This window comes from Cuculus canorus, chromosome 7, assembly GCF_017976375.1.
Source record: "Cuculus canorus isolate bCucCan1 chromosome 7, bCucCan1.pri, whole genome shotgun sequence".
In the NCBI taxonomy this organism is placed as follows: domain Eukaryota; kingdom Metazoa; phylum Chordata; class Aves; order Cuculiformes; family Cuculidae; genus Cuculus; species Cuculus canorus.
The window spans coordinates 30,511,554-30,537,979 of record NC_071407.1 but is presented as its reverse complement, the minus strand read 5'-3'; the positions used below and the strand labels follow the sequence as shown (position 1 = coordinate 30,537,979).

Below are 26,426 nucleotides of genomic sequence, written 5' to 3'. Positions count from 1 at the left end.
CATGGCTATGCTTCACCTTTCCAGCTCTTTTCCATGTTTATTTGTGCTGAGATGACCTGATATTACCACTGTTATCCCGGGGATGTGTCTGTAGCCGGGGTGGTTCAGAGATGCTCTCCACAGCACGAAGCTGGTACAGTGCGGGGCTGTGGCCTGGGAAGCACAGCCAGCTCTGGTACCGCACCATTTCGCATCCACAGAGTTTCTGCTAATTCAGCCTCTGAGCTGGGGAAACGCAAATAACTACCAGCCTCTGCTCTGCAACAGACCCAAATCTGTGGTTCCAAAATCAAATGTTTAAAGTTGGATTTCATGGCTCTTGCTCTTTCTGGTGTACAGACACACATTAGGTCAGTTTTGGCAGCTTTTTCATGCACAAGGAACATGGGTCAATCTGCTCAAGTAAGTACCAACATCCAAACAGTGAGACTTGGGAAGGTCAAGTTGGATGAGTCTTGGAGCCTTTGATCCAGTGGAAGGTATCCCTTCCTGTGGTAGGGAGCTTGGAACTGGATGATCTTTAACGTCTCTTCTGATCCAAACCATTCTATAATTTTATGAATATTAATAAATTAAAATTAAAACTACACAATAAAATTCTGTGAGGATTTACAGGATTAGGATCTTTCTTTCTACTGCTCTGCAGCTTTCTGTGCAACATGTGGGCACTCTATGTATTTTGGTGGTGTGCTACATTAAGGAATAGATAATCTGTATTTTGTTATTCTCCCAGACAGTTAGTAAGAGTAATTTGAATGAAGAAGATTTTAAAAATGCATCTGGCAACTCTGTGGGTGTGTTCCGTTTGTTTTTGTTTTGGTTTTTTTTTCTTCTTTAAAAAACCCACACAATATAAAATAAGTCGGAGGCACCAGAAACAACTCCAAAATAATTATGAAACCAATAAATATTCCCCAGGCTCTAACGTATGCAGATGACTTTCCAGAGGAAGCAGCCAGGGCTCTGTGTGTTCAACAGAAATGGGGGAACCTTGGCAGCCGGGGGGGGACCCCAGAGCCCTGCAATGCTTACAGGGAAGGGGGCACCCTGCAGAGGGGCTCATTTGTTCCGTGGTAAAGGAGCATGGTGAGCACAAACCAGCACTGACAGGCTGCTCCTTTATTACCACGGTCAACAGCATTTTGCTTGCCAAGAGAGAAAAAAAAAAAAAAAAAAAAAGCAACGCAACCCTCTTTTAAATGTAAAAAAAAAAAAAAATAAAAAAAAAGGAAAAAAGAAGGGAAAAAAAAGAAGGGGAAAAAAAGAAGGGAAAAAAAAGAAGGGAAAAAAAAGAAGGGAAAAAAAAGAAGGGGAAAAAAAGAAGGGGAAAAAAAGAAGGTGAAAAAAGAAGGGGAAAAGAAAAAAGAAGGGGAAAAGAAAAAAGAAGGGGAAAAGAAAAAAGAAGGGGAAAAGGAAGGGAAAAAAGATGGAAAAAAGAAAGGAAAAAAGAAGGGAAAAAAAGAAGGGAAAAAAGATGGAAAAAGAAAGGAAAAAAGAAGGGGGAAAAAAAGAAGGGGAAAAAAGAAGGGAAAAAAAGAAGGGGAAAAAAGAAGGGGAAAAGAAAAAAGAAGGGGAAAAGAAAAAAGAAGGGGAAAAGGAAGGGAAAAAAGATGGAAAAAAGAAAGGAAAAAAGAAGAGGAAAAAAAAACAACCCAGAAAACAACTCCTTTTTTTTTTTTTTCCCTAAGTAAGCCGAGCCCAACTCATCAGCAGCTCAGGCAGGAGCAGGAGGGGTTTTGGAGTTAACTGCATGCAGGAAATCTCTCACATCCTGAGTCCCAGCTCGCTCCTCTCTGTAGCGGTATACGATGGTGCTGCTCTGCAGCCGCAGCTGATGAAAGTTTGTCTCCCTCAGTCTGGGCTGAGATGTCAAAGCGTCTCGAGGCAGAGCCGCGGCGCTCCCCTCCTCCGCACCCCCCAGCGCAGATTCCCATGCTGCTGCTCAGCTTCAGCTGGCTCCTGTTAGCATCACCCACAGCCCAAGGTAAGCGAACGCTACGCACAGCTCTGTTTTCCCTCAAATGCTTTTCCCCCCTTACGCTCCGTTTCAAGGGGAGAAGCAGCACACAAATGACTTTCCCAAAGCCGCCGCTGCCCTCCCGCCCTTCCCGCGGGGAGGCTGCCGGGGGGACCCCGGCTCGGGGCGTGCGGAGACGCGGAAATACCGCTCTTCTGCGCAGCCTTTTCCAGGTAAACACGTCTTGGCAACCCTTGGGAACCCGCAGCTCTGCCGGCATCCCCGAGCCGGGGGGGGTTTCCCGGGAGGAAGGAGGGGAGCAGCTCTGCCCCCGGGGCCCCCTCGCCGGCAGCCACCCGGGCGGGGGCTGAGCTCGGGGCGGGGGGTCAATTCCCGGAGACACTCTTGTGTCCCGCTGGGAAGAACGGTGTGAAAAAAACCCAAAAAATAAAAACCACGCCGAATGCTGATGGTAAAAGAGTCCTCCTCGAGGAGTAAAAGTTTACTCGCCCGCTACGTTCATTCAAAGTCAGCACAAAGTGAGGGAGCGGTGCCTCCAGTTTTACAGCTGCTTTGCAGTGCCGCGATATCCGCGATACGGATGGGGAAACGGTCTTGAAAAAGTGGCTCTGCTCTTTGTCCGGCAAACCAGGGGCATTTTCGGGAATGGCTGGGGGGGCCCAGCCCTGTCCTTTGCGTTAAGCTGACAATGCATATTTTACACGGGAGAGGAAGGGGGATTCTCTGGTATAAATACGTGTCACAGCGCTGAGGAGCGCGCGCGTCATTATGTGTTACTGCAAACTCTTGTCTTGGATAGCTTTCTTTTTTTTTTTTTTATTCCCTTGTAACTTTAAACTCTGTAAATGTTTCCTTGCCTCCAAATTTATGCACAGTGACTTTCACTGGGACTTTGACTCTGGACTTGCTAAGAGGAAGACGGAGATAAGCTTTATCCCATGTTAGCCAGGGTGTTGAAACCCTGGGGTGGGCAGAGCGAGTTGTTGCATTTAATTGAGCACCCAGAATTTCTGTTAATAGATCAACAGGGGCTGAACCTTTGCTTTACCTTTGTAAGGGGGTCTTAATTTCTCTTGGTCAACATTTCTGTTTATCCCCAACATTTCTGTTTATCCCCAACATTTCTGTTTATCCCCAACATGCATCCCCAAAGGCTGCAGAAACTCTCAGTAGATGGGGAGATATAGGTCTCCTGTTCCCCTGTGACTGCTCCCTTTGCATGGATTGAGAGTGGATTTGTTTGCATTGAGCATGGGAGACACTGTGGCTGCCCAGACCCCTCTGTGTTTTGGAGGTGCCTTAGGACACAGCGTAACCTTGACTATGCATCCAGGAAAGTTTAAAAGTAAGATGCTTTGGGCACTCGCATATGCCAGAAATGAAGAGATGAGCATAGTTCAAAGTAGTTGTACCTACAATAAAATTAGGTGGCAAACTGTAGGTGACAAATCTAGCATACAGATGGAGAATAGAGTGGTAAGTGGAGGTGGAAATCCTATTACCTGTGTTTTGGGATCCCCTAAAAGCCAAACTGAAGCTTTAAGGTTATGTTTGCACTGATGAATTAAGCTCTGTGTAAAGTTCACATCAGCTGCTCATCTTTATGGTGCCCATCTTTAGATCTCTAAGCTTGAGCAGCAGTGGTTCTTGCTGAACTTTGCAGCTCAGCTGGGGTTTAGGTTTGCGTTGCTATGTTTTTTCTACTTGTCTTCTTCCCATAACATGTCTATAACTTGCTTTTTTGCATCAGCACCAGTGTGCTCAATAAGCATCCTCTCCTTTAATTCCTCTTTTTTGACTTGTGGAAGTAGAGAACAGCTTTAGCTTTGCCAGAGCTTGTGCTGCTTTCTTGGTCGCAGAGGTGCTGAAAGTTACAGCTGCGTGGTTCTACACACAGCAAAGCTGCCCAGAGATGAAACGTCCTCTTGGCTCTGCTGGCACACATCTCCACTGGGCGTTTTGAAGCTTTGCATCTTCTACCTCAGCTGGTTTTACTGCTGTGCCTGCTCTCTGGGCCCGGTGTTAGCGATTTGAGGTGCTGCCAGGACATTGTAATTATGCATAAATATATGCTTAGTGAGAGAAGTTTAAGTTATGATATGCCTTGAAAACCAGTTTTGAAATGTGATAAGAGGCATGCATAATGTGGGACTGCCCTAGTAACAACTCTAATATTAAACGGAAATGATCAGGTTGTGAGCTAGACAACTTAAAAGTAGCCTTGCCGCTTGCTTTTAGCATGTTTCCTTTCCAGTTTTTATGGTTTTAAGGTTATCTTTTCGAGTCTTCAGTACTGCTAGCTATTAGTTATTACAGTTATTAGCTAAAGGACTTCATGAACAAAGAGGAAAACTTACTGAGGTACGAGCCTCAACAAAGCAAAAGTAACTTTGCTATACTGATAGAGGATATGTAGCAGGATAAGGCCTAATCTTGTAGATCAATGCCTTAAAATTTCTGTTTCTATAAGCTTTCTGCATAGTCAAGGCCTTTCTGTATCTTCGGAGCAGACAATGAAAGTGATGGTGTGTAAACTCCAAATCAGTGTCTGTTGGCGGCAACTCTTTAATCTGTTCTAGATCTTAGGGATTAGCTGGAAGAGCAGCAGAAAAATGAAAATCCGAAAACTTCAGTCCAAAGTTCTTTACCTTCAATTAAAATAACTTTTCTGTCAGATTTCATTTTTGTTACTGATTGCTACTGCATTGGCTGTAATGGAAATAAATCATAGAAGAACAAATCTTTCCTTGTCTCTCGCTTTAAACCTCATCTCTCCAAACACTGTGTTTTAGAGCTCGCTTTCAAATACTGTCTGCTTTCAAAGTGTTCCAACGTTTGTGGCAGATATTTACGGTCTCTGTATAATCACCTTCTTGTCTGACAATTATCCCTATCAGGTCCCCTGCAGGTAGCCTGGCATGAGCTGTCACTGTCCATGGGGCTCCACAGATCCATGCCAAAATACACCAGCTGAGGATATTATGCCCGCTCTTCAAATCATGTTCACATCATTAACTCCTCTGCTCTCTGGGGAGCTGCTGGGTTGTTCACTGGTGTTTTGTCAGGCGTCTCATCTCTTGCTTTCCTTGACGTTTTTGGAAAGGTCTCCATCCAGCAGCAAAGAGCATCCTTGAACTAAAGACTGATGGGGTGCGTTGTGGGCTGCTTTTCACGCTGCTCACAGAGCAGAGGCTGCCTCAGTGGCACTTTTCTAACATGCGAGTGGCTGCGGTGGATCAGGGCTGTGTTTATCTGTTACTTACACTCAGGTTGTCAGCTGCCACCGATGCTATTGATCATGAAATTCTGTTCTAAAAAGGCTGAATTCATGTAAAGGCTTATTTGGTCCTCCACCAGCCTTGTTCAGACCTTACATATCTTATTCCTGACAGATTTATCACTAGCAGTTCCTATGCTTCTAACATATCTCACGTTGCCAGTGCAAATTGTCTAAGGAGTCCAGCTGGGCTTTGTTTTATCAGTATTCGTGTGCATCCTTTTGGGCAGTACCGTTTGTGCTCCAAGGCTGTGGTGTTGCATTCGAATGGCAAGCAGCAAGCTCTGTTTGCCAGGCAGGCAGCAGGATCCGGGCAGCGCGGGGTGGCAGAGCAGCCCACACGTGCATGTCCAGTGTGGTTTTACAGCCCAGCTTCTATTTGGGGTGCTGCCAAGTCTCCTGTTCTAGCATGACTTCCAGAGACTGCATCTTTGAGGGCTGATGGGCTGAGGTTTGTGTTGACAAACCTTTGCTGTGAGAGTTGTAAACCAGTAAGTGACATTTCTAGGGTGTTTGCAGTTAGATCTGAAATACTGTTACGTTTATACAGCCGGTCTGTGCTACACCAGCAGGCTTTCCCCAGCCCTGCATCTCGCGCAGCATCCAGTCCTGCTCAGGATACCCCAAGTGCCTCCACAGCTTAGGTAGCCGTTCATTCTTGATAAAACAGTGCAGTCTGAAAGGACAGTCCTATTGTTTCTTACTAACACAAAGCAAAGTGCTTCAATTGCGTTAAATTTGTGTCTTTCTAATGGAAGGATCATATTAACTGAGAAAAAGCATCATTTTTTAGGAGACCCCTGCTCCTGGATGTTGACCATTCTCTTTTTAGTGTCACATAAGAGCTTGAGACTACGTTGATATTGAGTGTTGATGTTGGCATTGGGGTTTCAGAAAGTGACTCGATGAACCAAATCATCTAATCAGAAATGCTGACTCCGCTGTTAAATCATTTCAATTTGTATCATTATTTTTTACACCCCGTAGAAATGTGGTTGCTGCTTGCCATGACTTGGACCTAGAATATGAAATATTTGGTTAGCTTGGGGGTGGAGGGCTGTACATTCACGAGGTTAACATGACAAAATGGTTGATTATATGGACACATTCTTTCTTGTCCAAAATGTATGATCTAATAAGGCACGAAGTGAAGGGTTTCATGGCCTGTTAACCATGCTGGATAATACACAGCAAGGGATAAAAAGCTGGATGCAGAATTTGGCACAAAAGAATCTTTAACTAGTTTATTTTGAGATCTCTATTAGGAGGAATTGGACTGGTTCCTTTAAATTTAGTTTAATAGTATATATTGTGCATCAAGTGAAAAGCCTTCTGACAATGCTGAAGGTTTGCTGTTTTCATGCTTCTGTTTAATATTTTCTCATTCTGAAAACAGTGGGTTAAGCAAGAGCAATAAACCATATATGTGACTGCTTAACTGTCAAAGAATATATTAAATTACGAACATCACTGAATCCAAGTGTTTGTGGGAATTTGTTTCAGTATAGGCATGTAAACAAAAAATCTGGGTTTTGTCATAATACTGCATTAGACAAGGTGAACATATGGGCCTGATGATGTGTAGAACTGAGCATCACCAATATTTTTATTCAGCAGCACTATCTGTACAGCAGTGATAGTGTGCTGAAGATCCTCTTCCTCATATCTTTTATCTAGATTATTTAAGTCTATATTGCTTTCCTTTTCTGCCAGAGCACGCTGTGGTCATAGAGCTATAACTGAGAATAAAAAGTGGCCTCTGCAGCCTATAGGGAAGGATACAACATCTCACCTCTGATCTGTGTTCCTTTCTGAATCGGAGGTCATAAAACTATCCAGGTTAAAAACTGCTCTTGCATTTTGACACAGATTTTAAAGCGTGAGGTAAGCGTTCCAAGTGAAATAGTATTTATGTATTTATCTGTTGTCTCTTATGTGAGGCAAATACACCCCACTGAAGAGACATGGAGTAAACGCTTGTGGCTGAGGGGAAAGTGCAGGGTCGTTGCAGAAGAAATCTTCACACATTAGAAAGAAGCTTGTCTATTTATTTTGTGTCATGTATTTTCCTTGTTTGTGGGTCTGATCATCAGTTGGGGTAAAATGTCTCGCCTCCATGGGTCTGGCTCATTTGTACAACCTGGTGTTTGTGTTCTGTGTTATTCATTTAAAATATGCTTGATAGGATCAGAGGATGTGTAGGTTAGATGAGCAAAGATGCACTAGTGATCCGGGAATATATCCTGAGTGTTCTTCCTGCCTGGAGGAAACAACGAACATGAATATTCATTACACCTGTTACTCATCTCCTAATGAAGTCTGTGGAAGTCAGGAGTTAAGGATTAATCCAGTGCTTACGGTGGCACTTGTTGTAAGGTTGCCCACATAAACCTGAGCAGGTGAGATGGCTTCAAGAATATTATGTAACTCTAAGTTTTATGTTCATTCATGTTTCAAGAAACGAGAAGATTGACATCAGTGACAGCTTGCATTAGTACAGCGGTTCATTTCTCTTTTTCTGCTGTTGTGTAATGTGAGTAGCAGGTATTCCCCATCCAAACAAAAACACATGATGGATATTAACTCCCCAGCCCGGTAGCTCATTTGCTAGGCTTGGGAAAGAGCTACAAATCATTTCTCATGCATGTTTACCTAAATTAATACTGAAATTTGCTTCAGCTGGATTTGCTTTGTTTTCAGTGTGATTTCCCAGAGAACATCTGAATATATGATCTGTGTGCATGTGACGAGCACAACTCAAACTCCCACTCAGTAATTCCTTTCACTGATGATTGTATACAGGAAAGAACATCCCTCAATGCAGCTCACTGGGGAAAGCTAGTAAATCATTGCGGAAAAGGACTGTACTGTGCTTTTAAAAGATGGAGAGGAAATGGTATTTTGGGGGGTAGTTTTGAATTCCATTCAGTGGAAAGTAGCTTTTCTTGAGGGTTTGGAGGGGAGGAGCTGGAGAGGAACTCTGGGCCTGGGTTTTCATGTAATTATGTGGACTCATAGCTGAAAAGTAGATATATTCAACTTTCTTCATTGACATTGGAACTCTGTGGATTAGTGGTGTCTGTTCTTGTAAAGCACAGGTTACTTTTTCTTGAGTGTTTTTGTTAGGTGCTGCCTTGCTGATGTCGAAGGGTGCAAGGCTGAGTTTGTAATCAACATGAGAATCTCTGGGACTGAGAGCCGTTGGGGAAGGAGGAGCAGTTTGGGGAAGGAGGAGCAGTTTAGGAAGAATCAGATAGGTCTCACTAGTGACTATGCTGGAAAGATGCTGGTTTGATGCTGAGTTAAGGTAGGACATCCTTCACTATGGCATCCTGGAAATACCTGTGAGGAAAGGCAGTGTGTAGCCCTCGATATTTTCCATCTGTTCTGCTTGTTCTCATGAGAAAGTATGATTGGGACAATTTATGTAGTGCACATCAGGACTTGGAAAAGAAGCACGCTTCAGATGGGATTTGCAGCAAGAGGACAGAAGTTCTCCTAACCCATTATGTCACTTACTTTTCAAAGCTGCTTTGGGTTTGAAGCTTGCATTTACAGCTTGCCCTTTTCTGTGAACTCCAGGCTCTGAGCTCTTCCATAAGGGAAATCTCTTGATATATAACCATCACCCAATGTGCCAAAATGCCCTCTGATTCAATGCTTCACTGCTTTATTTCTCTCATATTTTAAAATGTTCCCTTCCAGGAAAAAAAGAAAAGACAACCTTGTCTTTGGACTGGTCCTGAATAGTAATTCCTCAATCAAACATAAGATGACAAATGAGTCTGGACAGCTGTTTCCCAAATATAGTATATGTATAAATTCTATACACGGTGATAAAGCTTGGTTTTCACTATTGGAAATGTTCTGCAGTCTCCCTGCCCCCTCCTGCAGTCAATGGGAAATGTTATTCTCAAAACTCCGCTTGTCACATTTTGTTCTTGAGAACAGGGAGGATATTGAGATATACTGGCTTCTTTCCTTGAGTGCATTTCAATATGTATTTTGTATAATGAGAGCCCAAATCCTTCTTGCATTACTTATGCTTTAATCACACTGTGCTCTCCCATGATTGTTTTAATCGCATTTGCATCAGCGGGAGTAACTCTGTATGATGAGCAATATTTCATCTGCAAACAGAAGAGACAGATATGGGTGCACGACGAGGAAGGAACTGCCTGTCCTGGATTTGTTACAGCACAGCTCTCTAGTAAAGAATGGTGTAGCATCCTGATTTGAGAAATAGATATTCAAGAATTAGAATGAACAAAAGCTATTTTTACAGTTTTCTTGAGGACCTGTCAAGTGTGATAGTTCCTTTTTAATTTTCCAGTAAATGGCTTTTTGGCATGTGTTAACTCCCAAGAAGCGCAGTGCTGCCTAGTACAGCAGACATCATTTTGTACTTTAGCCATGACATTACCGTATATGAGAACTGAAAAGTTATATAGATATTACACCAATATATAAACCATGTGTGTTAGAAAGACAAGTTCAGTTTTGAAATATTCGACTTAGCTATGCTTTTCACTTTCAATCTGTGCCAAACATGTGCTTGAATGACTGATGGAGTCATATGGTTCCCTGAATAAAGCACTTTATTGTGCGCAGACTTAGAGCCTTCCAACAGTTGTATTACAGAAGCTTGAAGATTAAGATGATCCAACTGCTTAGGGGGTATGTTCCACAATGAACATTTTATTTTTATTTCCCCCCCCCTCATCTTTCGCCTTAAAATATGTCATTAGTTTGTTCAGCTGGTCACACAGTGACACTGCCTGCAGAGCCCTTGGTGGAGAAGAGCAGCAAGTTACCTTCAAATTTAAGCTTTCACTCTCACATCTATATTAAAATGTTGAACACATGACTTTTTCCATGGAGTTTATGGGATTTTGTGGGGGAAGGGTAGAAGGGCTGTTTCCTGTCGCAGATTATTTCATCAGCAGAATTAGATTTAGGAAGGGAATAACTCATGGAAGAACAAGTGATGACAGGAAATAGGTCTTAGAATTATAAAACTGAAATAGTAAAAAGCATGTTTTTAATGCTGTTTAGTTAAAGGGGGTCAGTGTGTCTGAGCTCCCATTTCTCTTACAAACAGTCTGTGATTATGAAGCTGCTTAGTGTGAAAGATCAAGTGGACACACTGCAGAGTCAGACACAGATCAGTCCAAAGATGAAAGACCTATCAAGATGGAGAGAGGATATTTTTCCATCAGAAGCAGAAACAACAGAAAATTAAATACAGAAATGCATGGAGTTGTCTTTCTGCTGCCTGTCCACAGGCTCATCAAAGACTTTTGCTGACTTTTGATGTTTTAAGTTTCGTACACAAGTAGTAATTTTGCAATGTGAAGGAAACGACTAAATTAAAACTTGAGAAGATCCATGGAATTAGTTGCTTTCCAAAAGTTACTTGTGCTTAAAAGCCTGAGATCTTGGGTTTGGGAATGGGGGAGGAGGGAGAAAACAAGTAAAACTTTGTGTTTAGTTAGGTGGCTTGCCTTTTTTTTATAATTATTTTCCAGGCAGGCCATGAAGAGACTAATTTTAGTAGGTTTTTGTGGAGAGAATCCATGTACTGCTTGGATGTGCAAGGGTTAGTTTGAAAAATAATTTATGATTTTGAACTAATAAAAACTTTACCACAAGAGATAACATTTTTATTTTATGCACAGTCAAATCTTGCCCAGACTTTTGTGCTTCCACGCAGATGAGGACAGAGCCTGGTGTGTTATGTACTGTCTGTTTTAAAGCTGTGTAAGTGCTGTTAGTGGGATAAGGGGAAGTACCTTATCGGTGTGGTGGAATTTCTGATTTTTGTCCTTTCTTTTGAGAAAGTGTCTGTGTTTTCAGCTGGTTGTTTGTTAGTGTAAAATTTAAGACAGATGAATGGTTGACTTCAAGGCAAACTATTCATTATTTGACCCTATGCAAATTACTGGGCTTTCATTCTTTAACTGTTATGCACTGGAAACCTTGTACTGGTTTGCTTTTGCTACATTTTTGTATTTATTATCAGATTAATTATAATTTGCGTTTTTTGCCGTAATAATAAGTGACAATTTATTGTCTTTCCTGTCTCAGACAGGATGCGTACCATTCTCAAAGGTGGCTTCAGGAAAATCTGTGCCTAGATCATGTTTATCTTGGGTAATGTTTTGGCTTTTGCTGGAAGATGATGTGAAATAGAGGACTGGAAGCACGTATCCCCACTCCTTGGCCAGATAGTTGGACAGTGGACGTTTTATTTCTAGCATTATACAGTTCTTGTAATTCAGTCTTTCCACTTCCTCGATCACGCTGGCAGCCTTTCCAATCTACCAGCTCCAGGCTGAATTAATCTTTTGTGAATGCAGGTGAGGAGAAATGCCCACAGTATTTAAGATGTTCTTGTGTTGGTAACTAACTTCAGTATCTTAATATTCAGCAGACATCACCCTTTTGATGCATAATTCCCGGACTGTCTTTGCTTTGTGTGGCATCAGTATTATGCTATATAGCATGTATGGGTCTTGTGGCATTTGCCTCTGAAGGTTACTGCTTAGAGCAGACATCTTACTCGTCCCTGAGAGTACAGCCCTCCATTCTGTACTACGTGGTTTCAACCCTCTGCTCCAGCCTGCATGTTGCTGGATTCTCTGTAATATTCCTGTCCTTCTCTGTGCAGATGGACTTGGAGCACTGGATTTCAAGAAGACACTTGTGTACATTGAGTGAAGGTTGCTGATAGAAATACTAAGACTAATCCTAATACATTTTCTTACTGAACTTTGGTAGAAACCTTCCTTTACCTTGTTGTTTCGCCATGCGCTGGGTGGGTAATCTCTGCTCCTTACCCAGTTTCACTCCTATCTTCAGTTTCCTAAGTGCACCCCCGTCTTGAAGAGCAAATGCTTGGTCCTCCTCTCTCAGTGTAATTTTGGATTAAAAAGTTCTGTTTTGATTCTGGAGGCGATAAAAGTATAATCTCAAATCAGACACGAGATAGGTGTGTCTGTTGGGGGGGGATAAAGCTCTTTCCCAGCTGATGGGACTCCCTGCTGGCAGCGGTGGCTCTGTTGGGCTTCCTGCACAGCTCGCTGGAGCTGGTGGCACAGAGGACGCCTGGGGGTCCTGGGCTATAGGGGAAGTCGCAGTAGGGTCTGTGGAGGTGCCTCAGTACCCTGCCACAAAACGGACTGCCAGTGCTCAAGTGAGTGCTGGAGGCAACCATGTATACTCAGCCCTTTCTCCATAGCCAGAAATAATCCATCTGAATCATAGACCCCACTGGCAATGAACTGAGGAAGCTGGAGAAAACAAGGAGGGAAATGGATAAAGTATACCCTTTGTGTCTTCCACAGCATTGTCAAGGCATTGCCGAACAGTGCCAGTAGCTGTTTTCAGTTTGTGGAAAGATTACTCTGTTCCATTAGTCTTTTCTATCTTAAAATTATTCTGGTGCATTGGTGGTTTTTTTTTCAAAGGAAAATGTAGGTAGGCTGCAACTTAAAATTCTGAGCCCGTTTGCAATATGAAAGGCAACACAAGAGTAATATAATTTAATTTAATTTAGCCTTTTTTGATTACCTCAGCCCCAGCTTCTGTTATTTTCATAACTCAGCAGTGATTGAAGTGAGTGACATGAAGGGTGTCTGGGCACAGGGCTGTGGGGAGAGGGCTGTGGTCTGGGCTGGAGCTGGGCATGCTGCAGCATTGCTGGGGCTGATGGTCTCTGGCTACGCTGCGATGGGGTGCTGGGGCTGGAAAAGAATCACATTACTTTGAGTGGGACGAGACGTGCAGATGGGACTCCCAGAGCATGCACATCCACAACGAGAAGTTAACACAGTGTTATACATCGGCTTTGTTGTAAATCTGTATGTTAAAAGACTGATGCTATTTATGAACCACCCCAGGTCTGACTCGTTCTCTCCTGTGCCACGCCAGGAGGGAGGGGAGCAAAACCAGCATCAGCAGGACAGCAGGGGCTTGCAGTTGAGGGGGAGGAGAATTTTATCTTCTTATTTCCACTTCAACCCATTTTTTCCAGACCCACTAGGTACTGAGAGCATTCACCCTTTTGTTTATCATAAGGACAGATAAATTGCACCGCCTGACTAAAAGCTTATTAATTTTAAGTAAACGCAAATCTCATGGGTCTGGGCTTCTTCAGGAGGCAGTGGCCATTAAACAAAGATGTCACGTCGCATGCTTGGAATTTGTTTTGCACAGAGCTTGGAGGAACCGAAATACAAAGCAAAAAGATGAAAACTATTCTTAACTTCTTTGCCAGCAAGTCCTTGTATGATATTGCGCAAAGAAGAAACGTTGTAGGAGTACATGGCAGATGAGAAGTATTTAAGCCGCACAAAAGTCACTGACGGTTAACATCTCGTCATCTCCCTATTTGTACGAAGTATCTTTTATATTAAGGACAAAAAAGAGAAGGAAGGGCACTATATCAGCTTGTGTGCTGCTTGTGGATCAAAAGCATTACCTTCAGTGCAGGCTGAAAATAGAAAACAGATAGACAGGACTGTGAAGTTTTTCATGTGAAAAAGTGGGAGACGAACTTGCGTCGGGAAGAACTGGACAGAATTTCACTGAAATGGAAAATAAGTAGGTGAGTAAGTAGGTGCACGTGACACAAAAGATAGGAAACCTGGGTCTAATAAAAGTTTCTGGTAATACAGATGGCCTGATTTTCTTCCCCTCTCATGACACATTACAGAAATTTAAATTCTCTGATTTCAATTATTGCGCTATTTATATTGCTGTAATACCAAGAGTCCCTGTAGAGAAAAGGCCTCATTATTAATGTAATGCAAACAACTGTAATGGTTCTGGCTTCAAAGAAATCCTAATGAAAATGGGTAAAGGAGATGAAGAGTGGCAGAGGGGAAATACCAGCATGTCTGCGTGCATGAGAAACCGCAGCACTGGGAGCTCAGGGAATGAGATGAAGTTGATGGAAACCCTTTGTTAGCACAGATCTCCAGTCCTGTCCCATCGTGCTCCTCTCCTGGTGCTCCCCAGATGCTCTTTGGGAAGGCTGTGCTCATGCTTGGAGATGGGTGGCCTGAAACCTACAGTGGGGTTGTGTCTTGTTCAGCCAATGTGCAAGAGCCTGGGCAAAGTCTCCTTCACTGAAATAAATTCTTTGGTGTCTGCAACTTTGAGGCAAGGGCTGTGTGTGCCAAAGGCTCTCCGAGGGTGCCAGCAGACATCCCACCTGTATAGCTACTCAGAAGCCCACACTACTGCTCAGACTCAGGGCTGCTCTGGGGCTGCACATCTGTTTGTCCCATTTTTCCCCAAGTTTCCTGCATGCTTCACCTTCAATTTCTATGCTTATGATTTTTTTGGCCTGACTCTCTTCTTATGGCTTTTGTGGGGTTTTTTTGTTTTTTTTTTCTCCTGACTTCAAGTCTTCCTCTACCCATATCTTTCCTGTCTGCATCCCATTGTTCCGTCGGGCTTGGTGGCCCTTTAGGTGCTGTCATCATTCCCATTTCAGACGGATATGTGGGGGTTGCTCTTTGTTGGCTACCATCCCTTCTTTTCTGCAATGTGTCATTTGAAGCTTTGCAATCAGGGTGCAGGATCCTATTTAAAGGATTTATCTTTTAATCTTCCCTCTACTTTTATATTTAAAGACCGATCTAGAGTTTACCTATCAGTTATACAGGTTTATTTTGTAGTCTTTCAGAAATACACCTTATGTAAATATAAGGACCTTAAGTCAGAAAATCACAGTTATTTGATTTACAAAAGAAATTGTAATGTGCATATATCACACTGAGGACAGTTGGGAGTTCAGCAACTGCGTGACGTTCAACATGTGCCCAAGTGCTCTTCAGAATGAGGCCCCGTGATTGGGCTGCAGTTCTTTCTCTGCCTTTTGCAGGAAGCTGAGATTTTTATCACACCCAATAATTTAAATAAAAACATTCAGATAAGCAGCAAAATATTTGGCTGAAGGAAAGCAACTAGACAGAAACTGATCTTGTGTTTTATAAATGCTGTGGCTTCAGAAGAGTTTGCAAACCCTAAAGCTTGTCTGCTTTGTTTCCCCCAAATAAATGATCTTTTCCAATAAAGATATAACTGCTGCCTAAAAACCTGTCTTGATGTCTGTCTCCAGACTATCAATGCTTCTGCACAATATGCATTTTCAGTGTTCAGATAAATAAGCATGTGTGTAAGATTAAATTTGCTCATTTTAACCTTACTGTGTTACACAGCACCAGCATCTCTTTGTCATGATAGAATAGAAATGGTGAAATTGAGCCGCAGTTTGTGAAGGTATTGTCCCTTTTCCCCCTGATATTTTTATAGTGGTTGCACTTTCTGGACCATGCCATATAATGAGGGAACTACACAGTTGGGCACAAATGCTGATCCCTCCTCCTCTCCTTTTTCTTCTGTTTCAGGTAATGTTGTAATGTTAATCCTTTGCAGAATTAGTTAGAAAGGTAACTTGCATATGTAGAGTACCAGAAAGACTTTGATGCTTCCCGATCTCTAGCTGCAGTTCCATGGTATGAGTGTGCGGAAGCAATGCAGAAAGTACATCCGAGGGGTGAAGTGTGCACATAGTTTCTTAAGATTTAGATTTCATGAAACTTTTAGAGTGCAAATCCTACAAAATTATAGTAGGGCCTTACTTGTTCAATTTCTGTAGTTGAGACTGCTCTAGTGAGCCAAGAAAAAAGAACCCCAAAACAATTTATCTGAGTTATGCTTCATAAATTTCTGTTCTGCACAGGGAGCTTCATACCTGATAATCAGAATAAAGAGCTATGAGGTTCTGTCTAGATCCTCCTAGGCAGATGAGATGGTATCTCATCTGTGCAGGGTTTAGAGCATCCCTTCCAAAGGCTGACGCTCCTAGACCCTTGCCACTTGGGCTTAGGCTGCACTGAGGGTGTGGTGGGAACCTTTCGTCTACAGGGACACCCATATAACTAACAACTTTCCTCTCCACAATATGCTTTATCTTTTTATCTCGGTCTTTTTTTGGGGTATTTTAGATAAAGCATATTTTTAAAAGCATGCTGGAAAATACTCTTCCTCGTACTTTAGCTTAACACTAATGACTGCATAGATGTTTTTAAGTTAATTTTAACAGTGAATAAATGGAGTTCATTCCACCCAAAACATAGCTCTTGATCCTCAGAGTGTGTTGGGTGACAAGAAAGGGCAGGGCAGGTTGCTGGGATGGCAATACTGAGCACTGGGCTGTGTGGGCAGGTCTGACCCTACAGCTCTTCTCTCACTCTTGTAAAATGGTTAAGCCCCGAGCTGTTGGCTGAGTTGCTAAAAAGTTTCTCCATCACCTTCCCTCTGGACCTCCTGGTACAAAGGCCATGGGGGGAAGGAGAACAACAGGTAACTCTGACTGTTCTGCATCTTAATGGAGGATGGAAGCGTTTCTAGAAGACCTATAAAAACTCGGGTCTGATCCTTGTGCAGTCCAAGTGCACCAAAGGGCTCAGTGTGATGGTAGGTCAAGAGTGTGGCAAACCCTGCCAGCATCTGGACTGTCCCATGGCACTAGAAGCCTTCCCAGTCTTCTCTTTAAGTTTATTCTCAGTGCTGTTTCCAGCTCTTATACTATGATACGGGTTTTTAGGACTCTCTGTGACAGGCACAATGCTGTTAGTATGTTTAGTGAGAGGAAAAATGCTTGCTAAATGTTGCATGCAAATGGCTTTTTGACACTGTAGTATGAATTGAAAATGGACTGTGTAGGAATAGTGCATTAGTTCAGAGTGAATTTATATTCTCTTCCAGACTTTTTTTTTTTTTCCCACAAATGAGAATGTGCATCCTTGATGTTATGGGATTCACAGTACTTCATGACCTCCGTGCATGTTCATATAGATATGCTGCATCTGCTAAGTAAATATTCAGTCTTCTGTTGCTCACAGTTGAGAGTTGTTGAAACGGGCTACAACTGTACATTTCCACGTTTAGCAGAGTAAGATGGTGCATCGCAAAGCATTTGGGGGATAGTAAAATACAGAGGATTAGACCTGGTAAATCTGCTGTATACGGTAAACCCGGAGCTTTCAGGAACCCCAAACTGGGTTGCTACATCTAGACTGTGACTCTTACTTGCAAAGCATGAGGATCATGACCCCATCGCAGAAATGGGAAGGGTGTAAGGGCAATTTGGGATCACTGTGTGCCTTTAGGGAGCCTGTGTCATGCAGTGGCAGGGTTTGTTCACCCCAGGGCATCCAGGGCTCCAGTTACAGACCCATGGCCACTGTCCCCACTCCTACCACCACTGATTTGAATCTGATCCAGTGTGACTATCTGGGAAGAGGGATGGGGAGTGGAAAGATCAAGGCTAATTTCTTACTTTAATTATGGAAAAACAGTCTTGATAAAATCTCTTACAAATCTCTGCAGCTTGCTTACCATCTTAATGTTGGCACCCAAAAGACTGCATTCCCCCTTGCTAACATCTTCAACAGAAAAAAAAAATGCAAACTCTTGTATGACTGCTAGTGTAACGCTTTAAATTGTGGTTCCAAGACCTCTCCAAATTCTATTTAAGTCTTGCATCCCAACTCTTTATCTTTGTATCCTGGTATCTCTACTCCTGTGCAGTATTTGTCTTCTGCTGCTACAGAAATGCACCGTCTAATCAGCTGTGGAAATCACCTCAGCGCTTCTGTCCCAGAACCCCAGCTCTCTTGGAAATTGGTGTAGGCTTTCACACCGACAGTATGACCCCACAGTGTTTTAATGTTTAATTATTTTCCTGAATTAGTTCCTTTTGCAGTATGCTGCCAGGTCCCTTAAATGACAAGGTTCATGTAGTCAGATGCCGTTTCCAACTAACGTGAAGTGCTTCTCCCTGTCCCTAGGCAAGAATGTGGACAGCAAGCTGGAGTCCTCCAGACAGCAGATGCCAAAGGACCAGTCAAAAGATTATGAGATAACAGTTCCCTTCCTTTTGAATGGAGAACAGTGGAGACCAGTAGATGACATTTATTCGAAGGTTAGTCTTCATTTTGCCTACCATTTTATCGTAAGATGTATAACAATTGGGAAGCTGTAGAGGAAAGTAAACGCACTTTTTCCATTATATCTAAGTGTTATTTTTGTATTTTTGTAGAGAGTCTGCTGTCTAAAACTCATTTTATGAAAATTGAAAAAGGTCTTTGGTTGAAATTAATACTTTTTCATTGTAAAGTGTCATTCTTATTTCTGATGGTGGAAAGAGAAGCTTAAAGCAAAAGTGTATTTTTAAAGAGGTGAACATCCACTGCTTGAGATTGTATCACACAACAGCAAAACAGCTAAAACTGAGGGGCAAATACAAACCCCCCGCATTTGTTTCATTAAATACAGTCTTTAAGGAAAGATGTAAATAATGTTTCTTCCTTGACTGCAGCCTGAGGCATTACCTGGAGCCCATCATGGGATGTGGCCCCATTGCCATCCTATATATTGCTTTGGGAATCTGGGATGAGGCTGCCTACACACTCTGCTTTCCCTCAGCCTAACGAGGGGATAATCTGTCAGTGGCTCTGACTGAGCAGAGATTGGTTCCCCACTCTTGACAGGCCCTGATAAGCTTTCCTCCTTTTTTTCCCCTCAGGCACTCGCTGATAATATGGGTGGCTGTTTTTAGGAGAAAGGGGTTGTTTTCTGTCTCCTTGTTCTCCTGCTTGAAGTATGAAGGCAGGTTGCTGGTTTTTATTTTCACCAAAGATGCCATGGGAATCTCTTACCCAGCCTTTTAAACTCAAGTCCAGTTTTGTTCAGGCTTATTTTTTATATTGTTCTTTTAACTGCCAGAATGAGGAGAAAAAAAGTTAATTTATTTTTTTTTTTTAAAAAAAAAAGGAAGGAGAGAAAAAAGGCAAAAAAGTCACACAAACAATGCAAACAGCCCAGACAGCCCATAAACACCTTCCTTTAGTGCATTGTGAGAGTGTTTCATGGTGAAATCCTACTTGACTACTGCCACCTTTTGTAGGACATGATTTTTAATCACGGTTGTTCTTAACAGAAGTAGGTGTGAAAAGAGATTTCAGAACAAGGGCTCTGACTTTTCAAAAAAATCTTGTCTGAATTAAAACTTTGCTTCCTTTTTCTTTCTCCTTTCCTAAATGGGAAAGAAGGGCCAGTCCTAGTTTTGAATATCTGCAGTGATGAAAGGGATATCAGTGTGGGTGTATAATGGCTTATCGTTGAGAGATAGCACAGATGGCTTGGTCCTAGATGTATGTGCAACTCTATTTTTAGACTATTTAATTAGAAACAGGCATTCTCCTTGTAGAGTTCTTTTAGCTGCTCGCTGCAGCTTTCTGAAAGAGTTAAAACAGAGTATCTGTATGTGACTAATGATAATGTGATTTATATCATTAATTTGTTTCCCAGAATTGCTTTCTGTTTAATATGAACATTAGAAAAGATTTGTGGTTTGGTAGAAAGATCCACGTGCTGCATCAGCACTTTTTTTTCTTTGAATACTTCTTTTCCATGGAAACTGTTATAGATTAAATACACTAAAGTGCAGATCTGGCTGTGGGAAGAACAACAGCACTGAACTGGTAGAGGAGAAGAGTAATAAATAGGTTATCCCATAAATATTGATCAATAGCACGAAAGTTAAGTACTGTTTCATTTGCTGGTTAAATAGGACCTATTGTCCTTCAACTAACTTCAAACTGTTCCTCTGCTTTATTTTAATTTTATGTGAAGTAAAAAAAAAAAAGTATGAAATACTTGTAACCAAGGGAATGGCACTGCAATAGAATATGTAGTGAAATAAATAATGTAGTGGTTATAAAAATGCCAAAGTATTAACGTTATTTGTGTATAGATAATTGCCTTGCAATGATAGCCCCATTCTCCAATCCTTTGATTGTAAATACTCCAGCTTAACAATTAGTCCCTGAGAAACCATGCTAGTCATTTAGTGCAGAGTACTTGTCTTTCCCATCTTGAAGATAAAATTGTCCTTTTATTTACCCCAAGAGTAACTGCAATATCTGTTGGAATATCTCATTCAGAATCTGTCAGGAGTTATTACTGAGCTAATGACTTTCTCGTTGAGGACCATCTATATAGTACACTGTGCAGAGCAGAAGCAAAAAAGCTGAAGCTAGTCACACTAACTAATCACACAAGCACACAGACCTGCTCACAGCAGGAATAAAATTATGTTCGTCGAGAAGAAAAACAAGACAGTTGCTTACCTATAACCTGGTTCTACTTTAGTACAATTAAGGTGTACTTTTTAGGTACTTACTAAGAATGACAGTTCAAATTAAAGGTAGGAAAAATCCAGTTTTAAAATCAGTCATGTAATCAAATTATATTTAAAGAACTTGGGTTTCCCTGACTATAAATGTAGGTTTTGTTTCTCGACAGAGCCTATCATTTCCTGGGCAGATCAATTTTCTCCCTGCTTCTCCAAGTTGAAGTTGTAACAGACCAAGACCAGGTTCTCATTGTGGTAGTATTACTTCAGAAATGCTGTTGCTTCTTTTTTGTTTAAAAAGATGCATATGCTGATGCAAACACTTGATATAGTGAAGCAGATTTCAAAATTAAAATACATATACTTAAGAGAAGTTACTATAGAAATGCACGTCTGTTTTTGCAGCTGTATGATGCTGTTCATCTAGTTAGTGGTTGTTAACATTTCTCCTGGCATCTCTAATAGAATCAGACAGTTATTGTTAAGGTTGGAAAAGACGTCTAAGATCATCAAGCCCAGCCATCAACACAATAGCAACATACCTACTAAACTATGTCCCAAAGCTCTGCATCTACATGTTTTTTCAGCACCTCCAGGAGTGCTGACTCCACCCCTTCTGTGGGCAGCTGCTTCCTATGCTTCACCACTCCTTCAGTAAAGACATTTTTCCTTAGATCCAAACCTCCCCTGGTGCAACTTGAGGCCATTTCCTCTCATCCTACCACTTTTAGCTGGGAAAAGAGACCAGCACCCACCTTGCTCCAACCTACTTTCAGGTATTTGTAGAGAGTAATAAGGTTGCCCCTCAGCCTTCTCCAGGCTAAACAATCCCAGCTCCCTCAGCCGCTCCTCATAAAAAACTGAATTCAGAAAACTTAGATCATTTTCAGTTGGAATATTTTAATGTTGCCCAGTTAAATTCTTTTATTAACTGGATATAATATTCCATTCCTAATCCTGAACATGCTGCTAAAATTAGTGGCTACTATTTTGAGTATCCAGCTGTTGCTAGTCAGGACTACTGATGGATAACCTTATTTGTGGGTGTGTGACAACAAATTCAGGACCCTGAAGTGTTGTGCAATGTTGCTCTGTGCTTTCAAACAATAGCTGTCCATATTCGGTGCAGATGTGATTTCTGTCTTTGTTGAAATTTTGTGTGCATTTTAGTATGTGTTGATAGGTCATTATACGTTATAGCTTCAGTTCTCCTTCCACTTGTCTTTTTCATTTGTTCATCACACTGCTTTCTATGTGATTTTTTTTTTTTCCCCAGTGATTGATTTAAGCCCAAGAATGTTGGGTTCTATTTTTCTTAAATTTTTCTAAGGTTTGAATAAAATAGTTTCATTTTTATATTATTCAAGTTAAGGAAAAAGTCTCTTTCCCTGCATGTTTCCAACTGAATATTTTTCTTCAGACTTGGCTTGAGACTTGCAAATCAAGCCAGGCTTGATGAGAGTTGGGCAAGTGATGTTTTAGTACACAGAACACTTTAGGGAAGGTTTTTTAGAAGACCATCTGTTTGGCTTCAGCTTTTATCCTCACACCGTGTTAGGGACACACGTTGGTTAATGTGTGCCAGATCCCTGCGTCACAGGATCTGTAGGTCAAGGTAATATTGGTTGTGTTAGACCAGAGCCTGAAGCGTGTGCCTTCTCTTGGAGAGACAAGCACTAGGCAGGAAGCATTTCATATGGGCATTAAGGGTTTCTTGGCACCATTTCTATGCTTGAAAGGTCATAAGTGTGGGGAAACGCTGCCTGCCAGAGACCGTCCAGGGTAGACGTGAAATAGTTGTAGTGCTGGGGGGGAACCTACTGTTGGCATTGCCCTGAGCTGACATTCATTCTCCCAGAGTGACATGCTCATTAATGAATTTGGCTTTGTATCTGGGGTTTAGTCCAGATCTTAAAATGCATTAAGTTTCTGGGAAATTGAAAGCATTTTGTGCATATATGATACAGTCAATTAAGCGAGTAAACGCAGAGTCCTCAGGTTGTGGCATCTGTCACTCAGGTGTGGGTTTTTTTTCCTCTTGTCTCGGCTGTACGAGATCTATAATGCCATTGCTGGCACCTGCAAGGACTCAAATAATCATGAGGCTGATCAAATGCTTTAAAAGACTTAATCCTCATGAGTTTTCTAAAAGCATACAAACAAGTTGGGTACAACTCTTCTTCCTGGGCGATGCTTTGCATCTTTTGATGCTCGTGCACATACTTCTGTAATACTGAACTCTGTATCCATCTGAGTCCAACATTAGGCTGCTTGATACATAGGTGTATGCTCCAGTCAGGCTACAATTGTCATTAGTAAAGACAAATTTTAATGTAGCTGAACACAGGCAGGTATTGGAGGCAGCGTGGAGCTAAGCATGGTTTCTGCAGAGATATATGTGAAGCTGGAAAGCCCTGACATGCTTAGGTTCCTTTGAATTTGCAAGTTGATAGTCAAGGTTCCATTCAAATTATGCAGAGAATTTAGTTTTTAATATTAAAATTGGATGACGTATAGAGGACTATGACCAAATTTTGCTGTGTGGCTTCTTAAAAATAATTAACGATGAGAAAGTAGATGTGCACAATATACGTGCCAAAGGATTAGACTTTTTATCTACTTGAATCATCACAAGTCTCAATATATAAAAAGTATATTGGAAAAACAACCTTTCTCCCACCTTGCAGAGAGTTAGACCTCTTGTCCGATGGTGGAAGCTGGAAGGCTTTCCACACACCAGAAGATTCAGATATGTTGCTGTTGGAGTTAGACACAACCAAAGGAAAAGAAAGATGCTCATGGTGGGTAGGGAGGACAGGAAGACCTGCAGAGAGTTTGCTGTTGAAGAATAGCTGTGATTCCAACACTGATGACATTTAAATGCAAATAAATTAGAAATCAGTTTCCCCTTGGGGAGGATGGATTCAGAGAACATTAAAACTGCTTTGCTAAGTTTAAGCTTTCAAGGCCAGATTCTGAGCTAATGTGTAATCAATTTCATTCCTTTGGCTGGGCTGTTATAAATCAGGTTTGCATAGTATTTTTCCCTTTCCCTTTCCTGGTGTTATGCTATACTTTGAATATAAACTCTAGCAATAAAATGCAAAGATAAAGATGAAGGCCAGCTATAAATATATACTTAGATTACATTTCTTCTCATTTTTAAGTGTAAGCTTTTCACAGCTCAAAAGATTCACGGAAGAAGATTATATTTTTTTTACTGCTTAGCATGCTTTGCATCTCATTGAGCTTGCAAAGAAGTGGCTTTTGCATTTCTCCTTGCCTCATTCATGAAGAATTGTGTTATGGATTGTGTTCATAAACAAACATCAGAATCTTGATTATCTGTATGTCAGTCTGGACACTGATTACTTAAATCTCAATGTGAAATTCTCCACTATCTGTAAAAGCGTTGCGCTCTGGCAGTCTTTAGTCATCTTTACAATTCTCTACGTTTGTCAGATGTATCAGATGTCACACTGATTCTTTTCACCTTTTTGCTTTTTTTTTTCATGCTTTTACTATAAGGACCTAATTCAGCACTTAGTGAAATAGAGATTTTTGCCATTGAAACAAAAAATCATTGGAAGGAACAAGAAGTAACTTTGTTTAAAAGTCACAGGAATAATACTGGAGATTCAAGAACATATTTGAATCTGCCAGGCAGGAATAAACCTTAACCATGTGATCCTATCTTTATGCTCTTGCATTTCTATACTTCTCTTGTAAACTGGCAGAACAGGCATAGGCTATCATAGTCCAGTCTATCATCCGGAGTTGTGGTGTGCACACCAGCTTCAGTATTGCTATGAAGTTATCATTTCACCCATTAGAAAGACCCGAATTTAATAAGATCTCTGTGCTGGATCATGTTTGCCCTCTTTGCTGCACCTCTTGGTGTTCTCCCATGACTCTTAACATAGAGTTTGATGCATGGAGTATAGCTGAAAGGCCTGCTATGTCAGATAATTAATTTAGTGCTCAGTGTTTTCAAGAGCAAACCCATTCAAGTTTATTTCATAGCTGGCATAGCCTTCGTGCAAGTGATAATTGTTTATATTCCCTTCAACAGAGCCTCCTGCTGTTCTTTTTTATTTGAAATAATTACCGAAGTTTAGTCTTCCAGACAATTGTATTAAGGGGAATCATACAGTGCTGCTTAAAAAAGTCTTTGAAGACTGAGAGGACAGCTTTCATAGCTCTCTTATATAGCTGTTTTACATATCTTAAGAGAGAGTGGCATAAAACAGAATTTATAGTCCTCTCCATATTTTTATGACTTGTGAGTATCGAATATAAGAGGCAGAGCTGTGCATGCTGCTAAGGCTGTGTCATCAGCTGGGAATGCAGCTTGGCACAGACAGCCTCAGCGATGTGAGAAACTGCACTAATCCCTGATAAAATTCTCTGGGAGATCTGTTCCTTGAGCCTTTAATTGATAACCTAGTAGTCATTAATTTAATAGCCTAGTAAACAATCTGTTGTATTTTTTTTTTTTACTTTTTATTATACCTATACCCCTGCCTTGTAGGGCAGCTGTCAGGGTTAATTAGTCGAAATATGCTCTATTATTTAATAACTCTTCTGCATTTGTTAAATTCAGAAGTAGCATAATTTCCACATGGAAGCTATTAGGACAAGAGACTGTGTATGTCACCTCCTCTGGTACTTGGCTGAATTTCTGTGTCTATGCTAGTAGGGCTGGATTGCTTCACTGGGTGAGCAAAAGCAGCTTAAAGCCATCCCTCTCACCTTATCTTGTGCGTGAGCTGATCCTCACGGAGGAAAACATGTTTGCTGCTTCTCAGCCAGCCCCACAACCATGTTCAACCCATTGATCAATCCGATAATTTAATTTATGATATTTTTTAGAAATGTCAGTAGGTGTATCCTGATTCTGGAGACTTGTTGGATCTTACATAGCTGCTACAGGCTTCAGAAATTCCTGGAGTTTGGACCACCAATAAAATCTTAGTGTTGGTAATTGAGTAGGGGAAATTCTTTTCTCTGTCTGCTCTGAATCAGTGCCCTAGTTTCAACTAGATATACTAGTATTCATTTCCTGCCTGAAACGCTTTGGGCATACTGGGAAGTGTTAAGCAATTGGGATTCATCCCAGAAAACGGTCCATTTCATTTTTAGCTTAAGTGATACAGTGTGTTAAGTTTGTAAAGTTTTGTGGGATAGTTCATGCACAATATAAATAGCAGATATTATTGAGAGAGATTGCTATTTCAATAAACAGAAAATGTAGAGTTTTATAGTAACCATCCACCAGACAGCCCTCCCCCTCCTCTTAGCGTCTTGGAGCCCTCAACAGGGAGAAAGTCCCTTTCATGAGCTTGTATCATGCTGAGTGTTGGGAGGAATTTTGTCATACTTGGCCAGTAAAGATTGCCAGTGATATAATAGTCTTGGGTGAGCTCTGTCTCCCCGTACCACCCGGCCTCCCACTGCCAGCAAACATCTACAATGGGACTCTGCAGAAGTGCTTTGTTGCGTTTGCTGCCTGTGGGCCACAAGCTATGAGGTAGTGTCTCAGATTCGAGCTTGAGGAATCCATTCATATGTTCCTCTGTAAGGTGATGGGCCTGAAGCAATGTTCTTTAACATGAGTTTTTCAGACTGGTACTTTAAAAAAAAAAAAAGAAATAATCAAACAAACAGATCATACTTTCCGTAGTAAAATGGAAAAAACTCTTTTGATCTCAAAGATTCAGTTAATGGTAGAAACCCTTTAACGTGGTACTAAATCGAAAACTAAGTTCTTGCAATTATGTGGCATTTTGCTGGGTTTGTAAAGTGCTTGTACTGAGGCATTTTCATATTGAATTAATTTAGCTTATACTTGGCTATTTCATGTCTCTTGCAACAGATCTTGCGAGCGTGAGGTATGAATTTCAGTGTTGGATTAAAATAATACTCTGCTTTCCAGCTATGAACATGTGATCATTTTT

The 26,426-nt window shown here is 41.4% G+C and overlaps 1 protein-coding gene across 1 annotated transcript in view; it reads left to right on the top strand.

The window, feature by feature from the left end:
* The first annotated feature begins 1,715 nt into the window (after positions 1–1,715).
* The window catches only part of ADAM12 (ADAM metallopeptidase domain 12), a 182,722-nt gene continuing 158,011 nt past the window's right edge, over positions 1,716–26,426 (top strand). The window contains exons 1-2 of the mRNA XM_054070962.1: positions 1,716–1,984; positions 18,122–18,255. Of these exons, the coding sequence (XP_053926937.1) occupies positions 1,867–1,984; positions 18,122–18,255 (252 nt within the window). The 5' untranslated portion in view covers positions 1,716–1,866. The remainder of the gene's footprint in view (positions 1,985–18,121; positions 18,256–26,426) is intronic.